Raw genomic sequence first — 21,277 nt, forward strand, 5'->3', positions numbered from 1 at the left:
TGAATAAAAAGAGACACAGTTTATTATTGTACTGGTAACAGTACAAAACGCCAGCCAAACCCTTCTCAAACCTTGGCGGTCCCGGCTTCTTTAGGTCACCTTGCATTGACCAGATCTGTAAGATCCTTCAAATCTTCCCAAGTCTGGACAGTCATGAGGTAGGAGTGGACCCTGTGCCTGCTCTAGGGGGCTGGAGGCTCAAGAGCTACCACCATTCCGTGTCTGTGCTCAGTGGCCCTCTGGGTCCATGGATCTCCGTCTCTGGAGTTCCCTGGTCATGCCTGCCAGGCCCCCTTGACTTGGAGCTAGATCCAGGAGTGCAGGGAGGGGCACCCTGGTCCCGGGCTTTGCAGGCAGAGAAGAACTTGGTGGTATCATCTGGGCAGTGAGGGTGCTCTGATCTCTAGGTATGGCAGGACCAAGATCGAGGTGTCACCAGCCCCCAGAAGGTCGTCTGTGCCGGAGAGAGGTGAATTGTACATGAGTTCCCCTGTGCCCACCCTACACATCCAAGACACAGAAGCCCCCACACCAGGCCCTGGTCCCCTACCAAATGGCTGTTGAATTGGGGAACAATAGAGGGCTGGCTGTTGTGGAGGGGAGGTGTGTCCTTCTAGATGGGGAGCTGAGTGACGGTCATGGTCCCTTACCTGGGGGAGGGGGCAGTGTCGCCGAGCGTACCATTCCTGGCAGTACAGGCTGACCTGGATGCCTTGGCCCAGAAAGAGCATGGTCCACATTAACACATTCCACGCTGGGCCCGTGTGCCGGTCATGCATCATGAAGTTCATCAGCCCTGATGTGAGAGGAAAGCTTGTTACTCCAACTCCAGATACCTCGTCTCCCTGGCTGCCTTCTCATCCCAGGGCACTGGGGAGTGATGACAGGAACTTGAACCCAGATCTAGCAACCCATAGAGATCTCAAGTGGCTCATGTGAAAGCAGGATTCCTCTGTTTATAGCAGTATTCTGGATCTTATACTAAACCTTCCATCCCCACGCCGCTTCTCCCCCTTGTCTCCCTCTATGTGTGCCCCACTCAGATGCTCCTCTCAGATGCTCCTCTCTAGCCAGAAATCTTCTCCCACATCCCCCAAGAAAACCCCTGCTGCCTCCCTCCCTGTTCCCAAGTTCCTTCACACCCCAACTTTCATGCTTCCCCCTCCAGAAGGGTGTGTGTCCTCCCCTGTCAGTCTGGAATTTCCAGAAGCAGGACTCCAGGCTTCCTCTCTCTGGATGGCTCCCCCTCCCGTGGCACATGGAGGCCCAGCTCACCTCCAATAACTAAGAAGAGTATCAGCATGACGGGGTAGAAGAATCCCAGGACAAAGCAGAAGATGTACTCATGGACCACGGCAGAAACCAGGAACACACCCAGCATGGCGGCCCCTCGGGCCCGGCCGCCAAGGAGCTGGCAGGGGTGGGGGGAGGAGGGTGGAATAAGTCTCCTCAAGACTTCTCCACAAAGAGTTCCCTCTTTAAGGAAGCCAGAAGAGTGTATGGTACAAAGAATATGGAAAGAATACGGGATTTGGGGTCTGAAGGGCTGGTATATCTTATTTAAGAGCATTTTATTAGTTCTTTGGGCTAATGCAATCTTTAAAAGGGGATATAATGATGCTTGTCAGGGTTACTATGCAGATCATGTATGTGAAAAGTCTTGGTAACTGAGAGTCGCTATATACATGTTCCTGAGGAGTCTAAGGAGGGGGAAATGCTGTGGGGAGTGGAATTAAGGATAAGGAAGGAAGGGGGCACCTGGGTGGCTCAGTGGGTTAAAGCCTCTGCCTTCGGCTCAGGTCATGATCCCAGAGTTCTGGGATCGAGCCCCGAATCGGACTCTCTGCTCTGTGGGGAGCCTGCTTCCTCCTCTCTCTCTACCTGCCTCTCTGCCTACTTGTGATCTCTGTCTGTCAAATAAATAAATATAATCTTTGAAAAAAAAAAAAAGGATAAGGAAGGAAGGAAGTCAGATTCTAAGGAGGGTTTTCTGCCCACTGGGTTGGGTAGAAGAGCGTAGATGGAGGTCAAGGGGGCCCTTGGGTCTGGAAAATGTGAATGGTGTAGACAGAGGGAAAGAGAATGTCCTGGAAAGACTCTACTAGCTGTGGGAGCTGGTGGCGCAGGGGGGGGGGTCTGCTGAGCTCGTACCCACAGCCCATCTTGATAGACGTAGCTGTATAGCCAGTCATGGACCACCACATTCCAAGTGCGGTAGTAGTTGGAGAAGGACGTTGAGTTCCACCAGTCCTGGGGGAAGAATGGGGTCAGGGTTAGGGGAAGGAGGTGAGCATCAGGGTCCTGACTCTTCTCCGGCCCCAGCTGCAACTCCTTGCTTCCTGCACCCTATCCCAGTGTTCCCCAGGGGGCTGGCCCCTGGCTGAAGAGAGACAGCAGGCACTCTCCCAGCTGCCTCTTCAGGATCTGGGGACCTCCCTCCTTTGTTCCCTCTCAGGGGAAGATGATTCCAAAGTAAGATGCGAACTAGAGCTTTTGGCCCTGGCTAGTCGGGAGGCGGAGGGGTGACATCAGAACCATATCCAGGGAAGCCCGTTTCTCATGTAGGAGACTGATGGCACAGCGGAGGTGACACCCCATGGAGCCACCAACGTCCCCAGATCACTCTCCAGCCCTCACTGCATCCAGCTCCCAAGGGGTCAGGTCCAGGACCCACCCGGTAGAACATTCTGTCTCCAAATCGTAGCATCTCTGCGAAGGCGTTGAGCCAGCAGTGGAGGAAGGCAAAGAAGATGAGCAGCAGCATGAAGATGCCTGGTGAGTGGGGACAAGGGCTGAAGGTCAGACTGGCCCACCTGGATCCCCTGGGAAGCTCCAAGGGCCCCTCATTGACAACCAGGGCCCCAAATCCTACCAACCACTTATTTGTCACTCACTAACTCATGCATTTATTAATCCATCCATCTGCTCATGACCCCCATGTTGGATGCCAGAGATGCACAGATGAAACTCAAAACCCCTGACCCTCAGGGGTTCATGGAGTGGTTGAAGAGAGAGAGAGAGACAGAGGCTGAGATAGGGACGGAGACATGTCCAACCATGCATCAAGGTCAAGTGTGCTGGGAGCTAAGCATGGTGGCCATTGATGGGCTTAGCAGTGCAGAAAAAGGGGTGGGTCATGGTGATTGATGGCTAAAACTGAAAGGCTTCCTGGAGGAGGAGGCCCCCAAAACAGACCGGACTTTGCTGCTGGAAAATGGGGAAAGGAATCCAAGCTGAGGGACCAGTATCAGCGAAGGCCTGGAGGCATGAAAGTGAGTATCTTTCAAGGAATGGGCAGGGCCTGGGGCAGGATGAGAAGACAGGAGGGGCTTTCTGGGAAGGGGCCTTGAATGCCAGGCCAAGGGATCAAACTGTATCTGGAGAGGCCAGCAATGGGAAGTCACTGGAGTTTTTGAACCAGGGTGGGGAATGACTAACCTGGAGGAGGGATGTTCGTCAGGGGCAGGCGGGGGAGGAAAGATTGAAGGGGTAAGGAGACAGGTGAGAAGGCCAATGTGGAAAGAGAGAGAGTGGAGTGGTCATCTGAAGTGAGCCATGATGGGAGGGGCCACAGGTGGAGGAGGTTCCAGCGGCATGAGGTGTTGAACCTGACTGAAGGGAAAGAGGGAGGGGAGGGAGAAGTCCCCTACTAGGAAGCTTTCACCCGGGTGCAACCCTCCCCAGCCCTGCCTTTGGTGGCCACACCTGGCAACGTGGCATGCATGATGGAGAGCACCAGGGCCCGAGTACTGAAGGGCTCCCGGCTCATGTTGGCAAAGACAGGAACGCAGAGACGGCTCAGGATGAAACAGGCATACAGCACGCAGCCCAGGGCCTGGGGAGGGGTGCGGGAGGAGTGAGGGACATGTCACTTTAAGAGGAGTCACAAGCAGCTTCCCCTCCTTCTGGAATTGGATTCTAGCCCAGCACCTGCCTCCTCTTACCTTAGCACCACCCTCTGCCCTCCTCCCCAGCATTCCCCATCTCACTCCCAGAAATGCCCCCTCAGCCACCACGTGTGTGCCCTTCTACCCCATTTCTGACCTGGGCGAAGTTCTTGGCCACATAATTCCACCTGACGTTGGGTGTCCTGCAACAGCAATGGGGATAACATGTTTCCCAACCTTTTATTTTGTTCCCTGCCTGCAAGGGTACAGGCCCTCTCTCTGAATCTCCCAAAGTTCCTCAGGCCTGGGAGGATAATCTGGGGAGGTAAAGGTCTAGAACATTCTGCACCATCCATACTAGACACGGCAAATGGATTTTTAGCTCGAATGTCAACTAAAGTGACTAACCATCAGGAGTTCGCTCCAGACTGACCGGTTTCCCAAGGTGGAGGATTTTTGGTACTAAAACTGGGGCAGCCCTTGGCAAGCCAGGACAGTTGGTCACTCTCGTGTCACCATGGGCTGTGCAAAGCAGAAGGGATAGTCTACCTGCCACTTATTTCCCATTGTAATTATGGGAAGCTTCTTGAGAAACTGGCCAGGGTCTGGGGTGAGGCTAAAGACCCCAGAGAGAGGAAAAGAGAAGGGCAATGTCCCTGATGGGCCTGGGCATTTGGGAAAGAGGTACAGGGTCTTACCTGGGGTAAGTCTTCCTGTAGATGAGTGTAGGGCAGAAGAGGAAGTAGAGGTAGCTGGAGAAACTGGGGGCTTGTTTGCCGTCTCCTGGGGAAGAGTGAGAGGGCTCTGTCAGTGAAGGGGGAAGGGAGAGAGAGTGGGAGAGGGGTGGGGGCTGGGGATGGGCCGGGTGGGTGGAGGGCTGGGTAGGACAGGGGTTTAGGGGATGGGTGAGGGGCTGGATATTGAGTCTGGAGGTGTGGCAGGCAAGGTGAGGCTATGCAGGACCTGAAGCTGCTCTTTTTTTTTTTTTTAAGATTTTATTTATTATTTATTTGATAGAGATCACAAGTAGGCAGAGAGGCAGGCAAAGAGAGAGAAAGGAGGAAGCAGGCACCCCGCTGCTCCATCCCAGGACCCTGGGACCATGACCTGAGCCAAAGGCAGAGGCTTTAACCCACTGAGCCACCCAGGCGCCCCTGAAGCTGCTCTTTGACACTCTTCTTTTGCTTCCATTCCAGGCGCCCTACTTCCTGGTACAGGACCTGCTTTGTCATTTTTCATTTGGCACCCACAAGTTCCACCACACATTCTTTCTCTCCTTCTGTTCTGACTTCCTAATATAAGGCTCTCATACTCTGGGTCTTTCCAGGCTAGGCCCGGAAATTGGAAAGTGCCGGAAGTCCTGAGTGTCAGAGGCGCCATATCTCAGAGGCTGGACTTGAGAATGCCTGATGACTAAGGCCCACTGAGTCCAGTTGGGAGGCCAGAGTTCTGCCCTGGGGGCAGCACAGGATCAGGAAGCCAGAGCTTGTATGAGAATCCTGCAACCGCTGACTTCACTCAACAGCCAAAAGGCCTGAGTTCACAGCGGGGCCGGCGCAAGGCCTCACCTACTCTGGCACAAAGGGCTCCAGGCACAGCCTCTCTCAAGAAGGAGTAGCTCTTCATCAGGAGCCTGACCTGAGATGGAATGGAAAGGAGGTTAAGTTGCTGTGTGGCTTTGAGCTAATCACTTAACATCTCTGTGCGCTCCTTGGCGGAAGAGAGGCAGGTGGCTTGCAAAATCTGTACTGTCAAAGCCCGTATTTTATCTTTTTGTTTGACAGTCTTATAGCCTAACAGGTCGCTCCTGGAATGAGTCAAGGGTAAACGGGTACAGGAAAGGCCGGGGCGGAGCTTCCAGTCAGCCAATACCGGTGACTCCTTGCAAAGTCCGATTTCATTTGCACAGCAGCAAATTTCCTCGGAGCCCCCGCTGGTGCGTTCAAACCCTTGAAGACGGACTCCGCCCCTAGGAACTAGCTCCGCCCCCACCAGTACTATAGTATCTAGTGCCCCCCCCCGAGCCCCGCCCCCAGCTTCGTCTCGCCCATCACCTGCTCGAACACTAGGACACAGCGCGAAGCCGGCGGGAGCTGATACTTCAGGGCCACGTGGACTGGGAGGACGCAGAGCACCGCGTTGTGGGCCGCCAGCAGCACGCAGCCTAGGCCTACCCCCAGCGTCCAGGCCCCTCCAGCCCGGGGCCTCGCCCATAGCCGCAGGGCCTGGTAGGGCACCAGCAGAGTGGACAGGAACATGGGGACCCACGTCATCAGCGCCAAGGGCAGCTGTCCAAAGCTGAAGATCAGTAGGTCAAACTCCAGCATCAGCCTTGGAATTGAGAGGGAGAAACAAAGGAGACAAATGTGTGGCCCATCTTTGTCCCCTCCCTCTGCAGTCAGAACTCTTGGAAGACAAACCGAGGTATTTTGTGAAAGTTACCAGCGCCCCATATCTGAAGGTTTTCAAGATGACACCTCTGTTGTCCCGAAGTTCTAGCACAGGGTATTGCCTGAAAAGACTCAATCGTGGGGTGATTTTGCTTACACATGACCTTTAGAGCTCTCTGAATCTTAGGTGTTGCAGGAGGGCTCAGAACTTTGTATGCTGCTGGTATTAAAATATGGGATATTCAGAGTTTAGCTTGGTTTCCGTTACTTGTGTTCTTTTGGAGTGTCTGTAGCTGTAGACGAAGTTAGTAGAAAGCAGGTCGTTGGGTGTTTTATTTGCTTATGTTTAGATTGTATGGTTTGTAACAGGGAAAAATTGGAAACCACCTAAATGTCCATGAGTGAGTAAAGGACAGTGGGCTGACATGGAAAAATCTTTAAGATAGGAAGATAAGTTATTAGGGAGTAAAAACACAACAGTAAGTACAGTAAGTATCTTATTTATGCAAAGCCTCACAACAGACACCTTCTTGGTTCTTATGCACATGTGGATGTGAACGCATGGAAAATGCACTGGAGGGAAACTCTCCAAACTGTTAAAAATGTTATCTCTGACAGCGGTCTGGGGCTGGTGGAGTGGTCAGGAAGGTCTGTCACTTTTACGTGTATTTGAACTCTTTACTGAAATTTGATCCTTCTATTCCTCATATAATTAATAACGATTTTGCCAGAAGGCAATTCTATTGCTGAACCCACAGATTCTTGGTCCTCTTCTTTTTACTGCTTCCTAAACTGCACTTCCGGTGAGACAGGGGAGGTGTAAATACAGACCCCCACCCCGGGCTCTTCACCTCTCTAAGACTCATCCCCAGAGTTGGTAGTGCTCTGGGGGGATGTCAGTGGGCATTTCTGGGTTCCCCACAAGACTGGGAGTGCCTCAGAGACTGGGATGGGGTCTGGCTCTCATCTCTGGCCCTTAGGTGGGGGAATTGGAAGGTGCCCAGTGGAAGTTACTTGGATCAAACAGTGCTGACTTGGGAGGGAGTGTGAGAGGTAGGAAGTGTGCCTGTGTGTTCACATGGATCTGGGCATGGTTGCTACTGAAAAGTATTTGAGCAGGAGACAGAATGTCTGTGGAGTAGCTGACCTGGGAGGTCAGACCAAGGGCCATCCAAGGCTGTGGAAGGAAGAAGTCTAAGAGTGTCTTTTAGGTGGCAAGGTTGTTGGAAGCGATGGTGATGTGTATCCAGTAATCAAAGGATCAAAGTGGGGGGGTTGGGCTGTGGTTGCTCAGGCCAGTGGCAGGTGGAACACTGGGGACCTAGGGGTCTGATCTGTGTGCCTATCTCAGGCGGGAGGGGGGCCTACCTGCCCTCGTCGATGAAGTCGATGGCCAGGGTGCTGATGATGAAGACACACAGGCCAGCGATGAACATGTGATAGATGGTACGGAAATGTTGCACTTCCATCAGCTCGCTGCAGGGACAGGGGCCTGGATGTTGGTGTGGGAGGGTCTTCAAGGTCATGGGGACCAGCTCAGGCATGATACACATGTGGGATGGGGACTAGCGATTGGGAACTTGCCGCTAAAGGCTGGGACATGGCTGGGACTTCTCATCCAGGTGGCCTTTCTTCCACAATCATGCCCAGGGCAAATGGGGAACATGAACTTTAGAAGCTCTCTCCAAGTCTTCCCTCCAAACCCCTAGAACCTGAGGATTTGAATCGAGGGGTCCTGGACCCCAGCCAAAGCTCTTTCTTTTCCTCCCATCCCGGGTCGGTGATGTGGACTTACTCAAGCAGGGACTTTCGGGTGATGAAAATTTTCCGTTTCCCCAGGGATGGCTCCTGGGCCCTGAATGAAGACAGTTGTTCTGGGTCAGGACATGAGAGAAGGTGGTTCTGGGCAGAGAGCAGAGCCTTGCAGAAGGTGGATACTTGGGAGCAGTAGTAGAGGAAGATCAGGGTGAGGGCCAGAGGGCAGGACCAGGTGGAAGGTCAGGGCCAGGGCAGAACAAGGCCCAGAGGTGGAGGTCAGTGTCAGGCAGGCAGAGGCCATAAGGACAACAGAGAGAAGGTTGACGGGGTCATGCCCACACTGACAAAGGATGCATGAGATGATATGTAGGGCTCATAACTCTCGCAGAAGAGGCGCCTGCTACAGGAACCCAGCCCCGAGCTCTTCAGAGGCTCACTTGCTCGAGGAATCTGGAGGCGCCGAGGGCGGAGGTCCACCTTGCGGTGGGTAGGACTGAACGGCCTCCCACATGGCCCGGTCCAGCAGCTCCATCAGCGGTCCCTGAGCTTGCTCCAACAGCTGCATCTTCACGGCCTACGGGACAGAGCAGGGCAGGCCGGTGGTCGCTCTCCCAGTGAGCCGTCCTCTCGTTCACCATGTATCTGTTGAGTTTCTCTGCGCACCAGCCATGTCGCTAAGTACCGGGAATAGGCAAGGCTCTGGCCCAGGGGTTCCCCCCAGACTTCTTTCTCCCTGGCTTCTCAGGGCAGCAGTGAGGACCGAGGAAAGCCACTTCCATGGCCAGGGTCTGGATGCCGACCACCTTGTCCTCTCTGACCCTACTCTCTTCTCCCTCTCCCCAGCTTTCCCTCTCCTGACCTTTATCCCGCCAACAGAAGACTGTTCACTGGCTGACCTTTGGCCCCTGGCCTCCTGATAAGTATTTCCGACCCCTCTATCTTAACCCTTAGCTCTCACCTCATCTGAAGGGTTTGAGCCCCTCCACTCTCCCAAGACCTGTCCCTCTTGACCTCGGACCTCTGATTCCCTCACCTCCATATGGCGGGTCCATTGCACCAAGTCCAGGCCTCTGTCCTTCTCAGAGTTTCCTAAGAGGAGGGGTCAAAGGGCATATCCAAGGGGGAGGAGTTAGGCTTCTGCCACCTCAGACAGACCCAGAAGCCTCCTCTGTCCAGGAAACCCTGTCAGCTCAGCAGCCTCCCTGCCCCCAACCAGGGGAGTATCTTGTATTATGGTGGGGTGACCAGAAGGGGAAGTTTTTTTTGCAGAGGGTGAGGAGGCTACTGGGAGCCTGATGACATTACCTGGGAAACGGGAAGTTACTCGGTTCACCCTCAGGAGTGAAAGAGCCCACAAGATAGGGCAAGGCCTCAGCTCTGAATATCTCTTTTCACTTCCCTCTCCTGGCTGGGCAGTGAGGGGCAGAGACAGTGGCTGCCTTCCCTTGCCTCCCAAGACAGGAGGGACGCCCTCAACAAGGCGTCCCCACCTCTAGCCCCCTTGAGCTCTCTGCCCACCCCTCCAGGGCGGTTCACCTTCTGCCGAGGGTCGGTCCTCTTGCTCTCCTCTCAACCCTTCTCCCCTCCGCAATCGGGCCGCCTTTGGCTCCATGATGTGAGTCTTGACGGGTCAGCAGGCAGCGGAGAAGTGGCGGAGAAGTGTCCCCTCCCTTCCTTCGCAGCCTGCCAAGCTCTTATCTCACTCAGCTCATCCGACAGCTCCAAAGACTAAAGTCCTTTCAGGAGGAGGGAACCTCCAGAAGCTCAGGAGGTTAGAGGGTAATGCTTCTCAGTTCCAGAGTGCTGGCTGTCCCAGGAATGGTTGCCACCCCCAGCAGCCCAAGCCGCCACCCAGATGTCCAGCTGAGGGAGCCACGCCTCCCTCTAGAACGGTGGCTTTGCATCTCTGTGTGTCGTGGGGAGGGGGGCTTGTCGCCTAGCACACTCGCCTTCCCAGTAGCCTGCAGGCTCTTCAGGTAACAGGGAGTTCAGCACCCTTAGACCGAGCGATAAGGCATGTTGTATGCGTGTGATTCATGTTATGATGGGGTACCACCTGTGACAAAGGTGATGCTGTGGCCCCTCCAGGAGGGGCTGGGTGCCAGGGCCCCCAAGCGGCAGCTCTTCCCTACACCTGCTGGGGTTAGCATGTGGGCAGAGAGGACGCAAAACAAACACTTATTCTGAGTCTAGGGAAGGCCAGGCATTGTCACAGACGGAAGAACAAGATTTAAATCTCCATCTACCAGCTGTGTAACTTCAGGCAAGTGACCCAAATATTGGAAGCCACAGTTTCCTCTGTAAAAACAGGGGCAAAAGTCCCTACCTGACAAGGTTATTGTAAACACACAATGAGGAAGTCCTCCCAGAAGCCCATGCTCCAGGGTCTGGCCCATGGGAGGGGCTTGATAAGCAAGACTTTCCTTCCCTTTTTAGTAGAATGTAACAGAAAGGTAAGTGTTTCTAGAGTTCCTCTTTGTTGGGTTCCTGCTGGGGATTAACTATTAATCCTTTCTCTCTCCTCTCCCCTTGTGTCCAAATATTAGTGTTAGAAACAAGGTCACAAACTGAGAAAAAGGCCATGGCCTCCATGTCTGTCCTGCTCCCATTCCCTGGGGGGTAGCTGGGAGAGGCTCGAGGGTTGGAAACCTCCGCCAGTGGCCGGAAAGTGGGAGAAAGAAGGGCTGGGGCTCCATACATGTGAGATGTAGAGACACAGAGACATAGGCCAGAGACCCCCAACACAGCTTTATTCACACCCAAAGCCCACTCTAATAATCTTCCCGTGTGTGGGGTCTAGGGGTGAGGGGGGACAGTGGGGGTAGGGCCTGAAGGTAGAGTATGGGGCTCAGGGCTCCTGAGTTACTCATCACTCAACAAATGACCCAAGATGGCAGCCCCATGCTCCTTCCAGGGGCCCTGATGCATCTCCCCACCCCAGCCCTCCAGTCTTAGCCGCTGCTCCCAGGGGGGCAAGAGGAGATTCCATCGCCATCCTGGGACGCTGGCAGGGGCTGGCCCATCCGATCCACACACCAGCAGGGACCTCGGCGCTGGCCCTGGGAGGAGCGGCACTAGGGAGAGAGGCACAGAGGATCAGAGGGGCCACCATCAGACTCTGGCAGGAGGGACAGAAGGGCCCATGGGTACTGAGTCTCTTGTTCTGCTCTTCTCCACTCACTCAATTGGCCCTAGTCTTCCAGGCCTGAACCACAATTGTCGAGGTGTGGTTCCCAAACCAGCCTCGGCATCAGCACTAGGGACAGCTTAGAAATGCAAATTTTCCCTGTGAGTTCACAGCCCCTAGGCCCCTAGGTGACCAGAGCTGTCTCACCAGTGTGAGCCCAGGACTTAAGCATTCCTGAGTCAGGCAGTCTAGCTCCATTACTATAGCATGTGGCTGTTCTCTGTGTTTGTGTGGGTCCTAAAGTGGGAAGATCTTAAAGGCAGGGACAGTCTCCTTAATGCCCTTTGTAAGCGCCCCTCACCCCATCCCTGGTAGGCACCTGTGCTGCTGGACCAAGGGGCAGAGAGGAGACAAGGGGCCTCACCTGCCGCTTCCGGTAGAAGCCCCGATGGTCACAGTTAGGCACGTAGAGGGTGTGAGCCCCTCGGTACACCTCAGTCTGTAGTTGCTGGAGCACTGAGTCCAGATGTCTGCGGCACGGGCCCTGGGAGGAGGGAGAGCACGCAGCTTGGAACCAGCCCAGCCTAGCTTCACCATGCCATCCCTGGCTTCCCCAGGTGGGCTCCCAGGACGCGCACGTGGGAAAACTCTCCACGCCCAAGGGGACAGCCTGTGATGGGAGTTTCCAGGGCTCCCCACCCATCCGGCTCTCCGCCAATCGCAAACGCACCATCTCAGTGTCTTGGACACCCCCAGGACTGGGCCGGCCGGCAATGGTAGAGGTCCCTGGATTCCTCTGTTGGTCTCTGCGGTTCACATCCTGGGGACGAGTGGTCCCTGCTTGGGGTTTGCTCTCCTTAGGATTCTCTCCTACAGCCACAAGAGGAACGGGGGAGGAAGAGTCCAGAAATTGGGAGTCAAAGACCAGAACCAAATGGAAGAGAGCCTTGCTCACCCTGACTCCCTGAAGCGGGAGGAAGAAAAGATCTTTCCAAGTAGTGGAAATGAGGTCAGTTAGAACTTGCCTCCACCTGTACCTTCTTCTGGCCTCAGTTTCTCTCTCTGACAAAGAGGGATATTACCTTTCCTGACAATATATCCAGACTAGTCTTTTTTTTTTTTTAAAGATTTTATTTATTTATTTGACAGAGAGAGATCACAAGTAGGCAGAGAGGCAGGCAGAGAGAGAGAGAGAGGAGGAAGCAGGCTCCCTGCTGAGCAGAGAGCCCGATGCGGGACTCGATCCCAGGACCCTGAGATCATGACCTGAGCCAAAGGCAGCAGCTTAACCCACTGAGCCACCCAGGCGCCCTGTCCAGACTAGTCTTAAGGCAGAAGCACTTTGGAAAGCAAACACAGAGTGTAAGCACAAATATATTGGGAGGCCTTGGGCTTGCAGTGAAAAGACCTGGCTGTTCCCCACAGAAGCCAGCAGGGGGTGCACCAAGCCAGGGAGATGAGGCAGAAGAGCAAGGGCTGTGGGAGGGGGTTAGCGGGGACCCAAGTGGAATGTGTGTCCCTGGCTTTAGACATGGTTACTTTTGGGGCACCGCAGTGGGGCCTCTCCCTTCTGGTCCCCCATATCTCAACCCACCTCAACCCCAGGGGTCCCAGGAGCCGGTACTCAGCCCTTGACCAGGACAGGCAGAGGACAGGTTGCAAAGATGCAGGGAATGAGGGACTTCTAACCTTCAGGCTGTTCTTGGCTCTGGAGAAAGTGTCATACATGGTATCTGGGGAGCCTAGGAAAGCTCAGGACGGGAGGGGGTGAGGAAGTAAATTGGTACCACCAGGATGTCAGGGTGAGGAAAGGCAGGGAGGGGAGTATGCACTGCTTGGAACTTGTCCCAGCTGTAAAATTAGATATTATGGCCCCAAAGGGATCAGCTCTTCCTTTCCATGCCCAAAGACAAGCTCTGCTCAAGTACCCAGTCCTCAAGCCTAGACAGTTGCTCCCACTTTCCTTATACCCGCAGCTCAAGAGCCAGTCCCTCTGCAATCCTGATTCTGATCCTTCTTCTTCCACCCTTCTCAGACCTTGCCCCTCATTGCCTCCATTTAGCACCCTACCACAACCATGCTCCCACTACCTTCTCTGACCCACCTAGACAACCCTTTCTAGGAGGACCCCTAGCAGTCTGGACACAGGCATTTGGACTGAAAGAAACTCCCAGTTAACTTCTCATCCCTTCCCATGAAGAAACCAGGAGCCCCTGGGTGGGGGGACTGCTTTCATTTCCTGCCCTCCCCTGTCCTTGCTGCCCCCCATCTTTTGGATTCTGACTCACTTCTGTCCTACCCACCCAATGACTCAGACTTCTATTTTCCTCCCTGGGGTAGGGTGGGGTAGGGTGGGTGGAGGGTTCTGAGCAGCTTTAAATCATAACCCTGATTTGGCAGATTCCTTCTTTTCCCACCTCTATCCCCTTCTCTTGAGGCCCCCCGAGCCTGCCCTCTGACCCTAGTCTAGTCTGAAACAATTCTGGGTTTGGGACATCTTCTGTTCTAGAGCCCATGCTCAGGTGCTTTGGACACCCTGATATTAAGGGGAGAATGAGGGGCTATTTCTCAGTGTGTGCAGGATTTTGGAGTCTGGATTCCCTTCTCTCCTTCTCCAAATGGAAGCTGGGAACAACATCTGGGTCCTTTCTCCAGCTGGGAGTGGGGGATGGAGGTGGGGGGGATTGAGGGAAGGAGCAGGGATGCTGTGGCATATGGCATGGCCCTAAACCCCTCCATGCTCACCTTTCCCTTCAAGAGGAAATGAATTGGGGGTGGGGGGAGGTTCAGAGCTCAGACATTTCCCTGCTTTGTCCCCAGAGCCTGTAGCCACACCCCAACCTTCTAGCTGCTTCCCGCTCTTGTCCCTTCACACCCAAAACGTGCCCCTCCAACCAGCCCAGCCCCGGGCTAGGAAGAAGAAGCATCACAGTACAGAACCCAGAGGCTGGCAGGTGCCTGCTCTCCAGGACCCTGCCCGGGGCTTTGCAGGGCTCACGTGGGCGGGGCAGGGGCGGGGCGCCGACTCACCCTGGGGCCCGCGCGCCCGGCGGCAGCGGCCGCGGCCCAGCAGCAGCGCCCGCAAAGGCGCCTCCTCTTCCTCCGGCGGGTGGCACTGCAGTCCTGGGACGCAGTTGGGGGTGTAGACCCCGCACTGCTGCCCCTCCCTCCTGAGACAGCCCCCAGCTTCCGTACAGGCCTCCGCCGGTGGCCCCCCATCCTCCTCCTCCACGCAAGCCCCCGGACAACCCGCCTGCACCCCCTGCCCGCAGCCTGGGCACCGTGCCAAGGCGGCTTCTGAACGGGCAGCGAACAGCAGAGTTAGCAGCAGCAGGGGCAGCAGCAGCCTGTGGGGGGTCATGGTCAGGATTTTTGCCCGGTCCACTCCTCCCAGAGCCCTCGCAGCGCAGCTGCTGCCCGCCGCCGCCCCTCTGCCTTAAGTAGCCGCCGGTCAGGGGCCGGGCCCTTTAAGAGCCAGGTGAAGGGGGGGTGGGTGGGGGAGAAGGCAGGGGCATTCCCTAAACTGGGTGGGACTGGAGAGGGCCCCCCCCCACCTGGGTCCTCCCCACTTTTCTCTCCCCCGCTCCCTTCCAAGTTTCTGTTTACTTCCCAAATTACTCTGATTTTTCTTGCTTTGTTCCCGGGACTCGTGGCCGGAATTTGGGAGCTGGACAGCTGGCTGGAGGCACTAGAGGGTGGGGAGGGGTGGAAGAAGGAGAGGGCGGGAATTGGGATGAAACAGAAAAACGTGGAGTCCGGTTCAAGTGTATGCATGGGGGATGAAGGGGCGTAGGGACTCCGGTGGGGAGTGAGGGGCCTATTGTCTGAAGGGAAGGGGCAGGGATGGTGTGTGGGAGTCACAGGAGAAATGTGTGCAAAGGGAAAAGACAAAAGGCCAGAGATGATGGATAATGGGGTCTTGGGAAAACCCACTGCTGAGGGGAGAAAGTAGCCTAAGGAAGAGGAGAGGAAGAGATGTTTGAGATGTTCTTATGGGAAAACGGGGGATGGGGGTCAGACTGGGTGAAGGTGGTAGAAGGGGTTGAGGGGAACAAGGGGAGAGGTGGGGAGAGGGTGGGGAGACACACTTCGAATGTACAGGCTTTAACCCTTGGATTGGGGTGGGGCCACCAGAATATTCTGGTGTGCAAGTGGGAATAGCTGAACACCCGGCAGGTAGGGACAGGGTAGTGGTGGGGGATTGGCCTGCTGCCATAACAGAGGTGGAGGGGGGTGGGGCAAAAGTTAGAGGAACACACACTCTGGGTGCTGTTGGCAACAGTGGACAGAGAACAGATTACCCTCCCCCCCCCAACTTCTGTCCTTTAGGTTAGCTTCCATTCCTTTCCTTTCTTAGAATTTGTCCCTTCACCCCCAGTATCAGCCACTGGGTTGTCTGGATTCCCTGTCGGGTTTTGCTCTGCCCAGGGGGCGCTGGACCGGCTGGGTCAGGGTATTTCTGTCTTCACTACACTGTCTACCAGCCCCTCACACCCACCTCCTCTCTCCAGGGCAGTGTCCCGCCCATCCCCAGCCCTCCTAGCTGAGCCTGCCTTCCCAGAGGCGAGAGGCAGGAAGAAGGACCTCTTGGCAGCTCCCGCAGGCCCTGCTCAGGATTACGCAACAAGAGCCATCTCATTCTTTCCTAAAACAAGGGCTCAGGCCAGTGACTTAAGTTTAAAACGCTGGGCCCCCAAGCAACAATGTCAGCAAGGGCTTCGGGAACTTTTATGCAAATACAAAAACAAAAACAAAAACAAAAAAAAACTTCACTCCCAGCACCACTCCACCCCCTGCTCTCGCTACCCTGGGACCCCAGAACATGAATTGGGGGAGCAGTGTCCTGTAGTAGCTGTGAGACACTGAGGCAGATGAGACAGGCTGGGAGGAAGAGAATTGGGGGCCTGGGAGGGCGAAGCTCTTCTCCACTCTGCAGAGACTCTGTGACCTGCCCCAAGCTGTGAGCCCAGGGTGGAGAGCTCTGTCCTGTCCCCAAACCCTTATCACTGTTTATTTTGCCCTGCGGATGGGCTCCAGTTTGTTGCTCCCGCATCGGACAGGAAGTCCAAAGGAAGTTTGGGATGAGAAAGAGATGGATGTGCTCCCTGCAGGATTCCAGTGTGACATTTTAAATGGTCATCCTTCTCCTTTGTGGATTATATTGCAGGAGAGCCTTCCGTGGGAGCCTCTCCCATCCGCCCTTCCTTCTCAGTGCTCTCTTCTCAAACTCCCCATCCCCCCTCCCACATCACCACCGCCCTTACAAGAGATTTGCCCTGTTTATTGCTCCCACCTGCCCACCTTCTCCCTCCCTGCCCTGTGTGCCGGACGCCCAGTCCAGGACCACCACCACGCCAGGGGCACCACACTGCCCTTTCCCCCAACCCTCCAGCACAGACGTCCAGAGCTGCACTGTGTGGGCGTTGGAGTCTAACTAGTCTTTTTCTTGCAGACTGAGACTCTGGGATTTAGCTTTTTCCTCCCTCTGGGATGCCCTTTACCGCAGCCCCGGAAACAGTGGGAACCTCAGGACCTGCCAAGTGCTCAGGATGGAGCACGGGCCAAGGGGCAGACCTGTGGGACTCGAGCCTCCTTGTGACAGAAGAGTTAGCTGAAAGCTTTGCCAGGACTGTGAAAACAGGCTTTTCCAGAAGTAAACGCTGCTGGACCTCCTCCTTCTCTTGCCTGGGATGCTCTCTTCTCTGGCTCCCTTATGCACTGTGTCTCTCACACACACAGCCTGTCTGTCCAAATCCCTGACACCCCAGGGGCTGGCTTCCTTTAGAGAACAAGGGGTGAAGGAAAGGGCTTGCCTAGACCCTTCGAGCTTTGAGTCTGAGGAATGACAGTGATGGCCCATTTCCCAGACGGAAAGACCTGGGGATGTCGATCAGTGACCACATTAGGACGTGGCCCAAGTCTGGTGTGGGCTGGGTGGGAACTGTTGCGATAATCTCAGCTGGCCTCCAGCCTCCAGTTCCAGCAGTCTCTCTCCCGCACAGCCTTCCTGTTGGTCCTGCGGTACCCAGTCCTCCTCATGTGACTCTCTCCTCCTCAGAACACCTCCGCTGAAATGCCAGGTCCCCTCCCTCCCATACGCATAAGGCACCTGGGTGGCTCAGTGGCGTAAGCCTCTGCCTTCAGCTCAGGTCATGATCCCAGGGCCCTGAGATAGAGCCCAGCATCCAGCATGGGCATTGGGCTCTCTGCTCTGCGGGGAGCCTGCTTCCCCCTCTCCTTCTGCCTGCCTCTCTGCCTATGTCAAATAAATTAAAAAAAGACCTGGGCTCCCATCTACCGTCCATGGCCCTGCAGACAGTGAACCTGAAAGCACTGGCTGGTTCAACCTCCCCAAAATCCCCTTGGTGGTCTCCCACCTCTGGGCCTGAACAGAGATTAGGAGAAGCGGATGTGCGGCCTAAGTGATACTCAGAGGAGATTTCTTCCTCTGGACCCTATGCTTTCAGCTCCCAGGAATAGAACCCTCATTCCCTTCAATATACACCAAATTCTATCACCTCTTCCTCAGTGGCTGGGTCAGCTCTCCTCTTTCCTTCTATTTCATCCACATCGTTGTGTTGCTGTCTTAAATTTTTGTTTATCTTTTCATGTGCCCCACTTTTCTGGTTGGATTTGGAGTACTCTGAGGACAGGGGTCCCACATCCTCTTCATCTCTGGGCCACCAGCTACCATTTAAGGAGTTTGGAACTGATACAAGTAGAAGTTGGTGTTTTTGGTGGGAGCAAAGGGAACTGAGAGGTGAAGGGAGGAGCATTGTACCTCTTCTGGAAGCTCTACCATTGTTCCTGAATTTCTGGGCTAGTGCAGCCCACCCCAAGAGGTCTCCTGGCCGTCCCACCCCTTCAGCCCTCTTCTCTCTTTTCCTCTTTTTCCCCCTTGCTCTTAGGGTAACGGCCAGAGAGTCTAAGAGGCCCAGCGGACAGTCAGGGTACAATAGGAGAGGGAAACCTGGCCCCGGAATAAATTAAAGAGGGCTTTCTGGAGAATATGACTTTATACTAGAATTTGGGAGAAGAGATGGGAGGACAGCATGGCACTTTTCTAGACTGGGCTGGAGTCAGCCAGCCAGTTTGGGAACTGGGAATCGTTAGTAGACAAGGAGCAGCAACTGGGGATCTGAGATTTACTTCTTTGCAATTGAATGAATAAAAGTATATTCAGTAGATTCACAGAGCATCTATTTATGTGGATGTAAATAGGTTATATGGACACAAATAGGGAGAAATTATGCTCTCAGAGAGCTTAAGATTTATATCTGTCCATCCAACACATACTTCATAAGCACTTAAAAAAAAAAAACAGGGATGCTATGGTATTCTGGGGTAGAATGTAGACTGTTGCAAATAAATCTAACTGTATTATAGTTCTATGACATAAATACAATAAAGGGGGTGGGGCAAAAAGTTGCTGACCTAAGTAACTTTAGAAAGTGTTTTGGGGCACCTGGATGGCTCAGTTGTTTAAGCATCTGCCTTTGGCTCAAGTCATGATCCTGGGGTCCTCAGATCCTCATTGGGCTCTCTGCTCACTGCTTCTCTCTCCTCCTCTCCCTCTGTGTTTTCTCTCTCTCTTGCTCTTGTGTTCTCTCTCAAGTAAATAAGTAATATCTTTAAAAAACCTCAGGGTTTTGCTGGAGAACTTTAAGGATAAAGAAAAATGTACAGCATAATCTACATGAACACTGTGCTCTAGTTGATAAAGTTTCTCATGGGCTTATAGATTACAAATTTTTTTTTTTTAAAGATTTTATTTATTTATTTGAGAGAGAGACAGTGAGAGAGAACATGAGCGAGGAGAAGGTCAGAGGGAGAAGCAGACTCCCCATGGAGCTGGGAGCCTGATGTGGGACTCGATCCCGGGACTCCAGGATCATGACCTGAGCCGAAGGCAGTCGTCCAACCAACTGAGCCACCCAGGCGCCCTAGATTACAAATTTTTGAAACTGCTTTCATGTATACTTGGGTTGAACAAGTAAGTTATGGATATTGGGAAGTCAGATTTCCTTTTTTTTTTTTAAGATTTTATTTATTTATTTGACAGGGAGAGATCACAAGTAGGCAGAGAGGCAGGCAGAGAGAGAGAGGGAGAAGCAGGCTCCCCAGTGAGAAGAGAGCCCGATGCGGCGCTCAATCTCAGGACCCTGGGATCATGACCTGAGCTGAAGGCAGAGGCTTTAGCTCACTAAGCTACCTAGGCACCTGAGGAAACCAGATTTCTCACTGTTGGTGGGAGAAGTCACAGATAAGTAAGAGGGACAGGCTGGAATGTATCCTGTGATGTTTGGTTAGAAATCAGAGACCCAGTATGAACTCATATTTCACTTAATATATATACAGATGGGTGAATACAGAAGCAACTCTAGATATGTGTATCTACAGGGTTTAGTGTATGTATTATCTAACTCCGTTCTCTGAGTGGGCCTAGAAGCAATGGCACTCCAATAGCAGTGAGCACAACTAGCACCCAGATCTTGGTTTCTAACTACCATTCTCCAACAAAAGGAAGCAAAACTCTTTTGAGAAATAGCTGGTTCTAGGTCTGGTACAGGAAATACAAGATGAACTAGAACACCTTAGTATAAGAAAGTAAGGAAGTGCTCAAAAAACCAAAAAGATGGGAACATATTAAAGAGATGTAAGAACCAACCTGAAAGGACTCTCAAAGGTCAAAGCTGAAAAAAATTTTATGCAACCATTAAATAATATAATTTTGGATTAAATAAGGTAGAAAATCAATATACAAGTGCATATGGATCATATTCATTTGCTAAGGCTGCTACAACAAAGTACCATTGATTATGTGTTTCAAAACAACAGAAATTTATGGCTTCGTGGTTCTGGAGGCTAGAAGTCCAAAGTCAAAGTGCTAGCAGGGCCATGTTCTTTCTGAGACTCTGGGTAGAACCCTTTCTTGCCTTTTCCTAGCTTCTAGTGGTAACCATCTATTCTTGGCAACCCCTGGCTCGCAGATGCATCAGGCTAATCTCTGCTTCTGGCATTACATGGGCATCTTCATGTTGGCTTCCCTCTGTGTGTATCTGTCCAAATTTCCCCTTTTTACAAAAATACCAGTCATATTGGATTGGGATCTGTCCTAATGATCTGAACCTGGTTAAATCTGCGAAGAGCTTATTTCCAAATAAGATCATACTCGGAAGTACTGGGAGTTAGGACTTCAACATTTCTTCTTCTGAGGAATACAGTTCAGTCCATAACACTGATATAAATAAGTGGTTGAATAAACAAACAAACAAAAAAACAAACAAATGGGGACAAGAGGATAAATTTTCCTTCCAGGAGATTTCCAATGTATGTAGATACTCTGCTCTCCAGAAGGCAAGAACTTAATACCTCTCCCACCTTGGGCTAGACTTGGTGACCATGCTTCTAAAGAATAGAATACAGAGTGTTGTTTTTCCAAGAAAAGAGGGAGATGGGGTCAAAAGAATACACTACGGGAAGGAAAAATAGTAACTTCATAGGGAAGACATCTAGCAAACTCTACCTTAACCATGTGATCAAGGTTAACCTCACCAGAGTTGTCAAATGGGTATTCACGTGTCCCCTGATATGATGACATGGGAAACACTTCACCTCCGTGAATTTTTTCCCCACAAATCCATACCCCAATCCAACTATGAGAAGAATATCAGACAAATCCAGATTGCAGGACAGTTTAGAGGATACCTTGCCTGTTTTCCTCAAGACTGTCAAGGTTATGAAAAACAAAGAAAGACTGAGAAACTGCCTCAGACCAGGGGAGACTGGGGAGAGATGACAATAAAAGCAATGTGGTACCCTGGATTGAATCTCAGAACAGAAAGAGGACATCAGTGGAAAAATGATCAAATCCAAATAAGTTGGGGCACTTGAGTGGCTCAGTGGTTAAATCCTCTGCCTTTGGCTCAGGTCATGATCTCAGGGTCTTGGGATCGAGCCCCACATCGGGCTCTCTGCTCAGCGGGGAACCTACTTCCTCCTCTCTCTGCCTACCTCTCTGCCTACTTATGATCTCTACCTGTCAAATAAATAAATAAAATATTTTTTTTAAAAATTTAAAAAAACCCAAATAAGTTTTTCAAAAGTCAGGGGGC

At 52.9% G+C, this 21,277-nt stretch overlaps 2 protein-coding genes across 2 annotated transcripts; both read right to left on the reverse strand.

Moving 5' to 3' along the window:
* On the reverse strand, positions 1–9,848 carry SOAT2 (sterol O-acyltransferase 2). The gene is made up of 15 exons (XM_059185239.1): positions 9,572–9,848; positions 9,069–9,124; positions 8,473–8,609; positions 8,073–8,132; positions 7,646–7,753; positions 5,942–6,218; positions 5,456–5,525; positions 4,586–4,670; positions 4,045–4,090; positions 3,706–3,835; positions 2,675–2,772; positions 2,152–2,250; positions 1,276–1,411; positions 651–796; positions 1–454 (listed from the first exon to the last, which is right to left on the reverse strand). Exons 1-15 carry the CDS (start codon positions 9,645–9,647, stop codon positions 404–406), a joined length of 1,575 nt encoding a protein of 524 aa, XP_059041222.1. The 5' UTR covers positions 9,648–9,848; the 3' UTR covers positions 1–403.
* A 915-nt stretch (positions 9,849–10,763) lies between these two features.
* IGFBP6 (insulin like growth factor binding protein 6) lies at positions 10,764–14,621 on the reverse strand. Its single transcript, XM_059185240.1, has 4 exons — positions 14,193–14,621; positions 11,893–12,032; positions 11,587–11,706; positions 10,764–11,109 (listed from the first exon to the last, which is right to left on the reverse strand). The coding sequence occupies exons 1-4, from the start codon at positions 14,521–14,523 to the stop codon at positions 10,987–10,989; spliced, it is 714 nt and encodes a 237-aa protein (XP_059041223.1). The 5' UTR covers positions 14,524–14,621; the 3' UTR covers positions 10,764–10,986.
* Positions 14,622–21,277: the final 6,656 nt, after the last annotated feature.

The sequence above is a fragment of the Mustela lutreola genome, chromosome 8 (genome assembly GCF_030435805.1).
Source record: "Mustela lutreola isolate mMusLut2 chromosome 8, mMusLut2.pri, whole genome shotgun sequence".
NCBI lineage: Eukaryota > Metazoa > Chordata > Mammalia > Carnivora > Mustelidae > Mustela > Mustela lutreola.

What these genes read in the sequence shown, in the direction of transcription:
- IGFBP6 (XM_059185240.1), bottom strand. Translation starts at nt 14,523, where the DNA reads ATGACCCCCCACAGGCTGCTGCTGCCCCTGCTGCTGCTAACTCTGCTG. An exon ending in CCGGGCGCGCGGGCCCCAGG is followed by an intron (nt 12,033 to 14,192) that starts GTGAGTCGGCGC and finishes TTGTGGCTGTAG; the next exon opens with GAGAGAATCCTAAGGAGAGC. An exon ending in GCTTCTACCGGAAGCGGCAG is followed by an intron (nt 11,110 to 11,586) that starts GTGAGGCCCCTT and finishes CTCTCTCCCTAG; the next exon opens with TGCCGCTCCTCCCAGGGCCA.
- SOAT2 (XM_059185239.1), bottom strand. Translation starts at nt 9,647, where the DNA reads ATGGAGCCAAAGGCGGCCCGATTGCGGAGGGGAGAAGGGTTGAGAGGA. An exon ending in GTGTCCTAGTGTTCGAGCAG is followed by an intron (nt 5,526 to 5,941) that starts GTGATGGGCGAG and finishes ATTCCATCTCAG; the next exon opens with GTCAGGCTCCTGATGAAGAG. An exon ending in TCTATCAAGATGGGCTGTGG is followed by an intron (nt 1,412 to 2,151) that starts GTACGAGCTCAG and finishes CACCCCTGCCAG; the next exon opens with CTCCTTGGCGGCCGGGCCCG.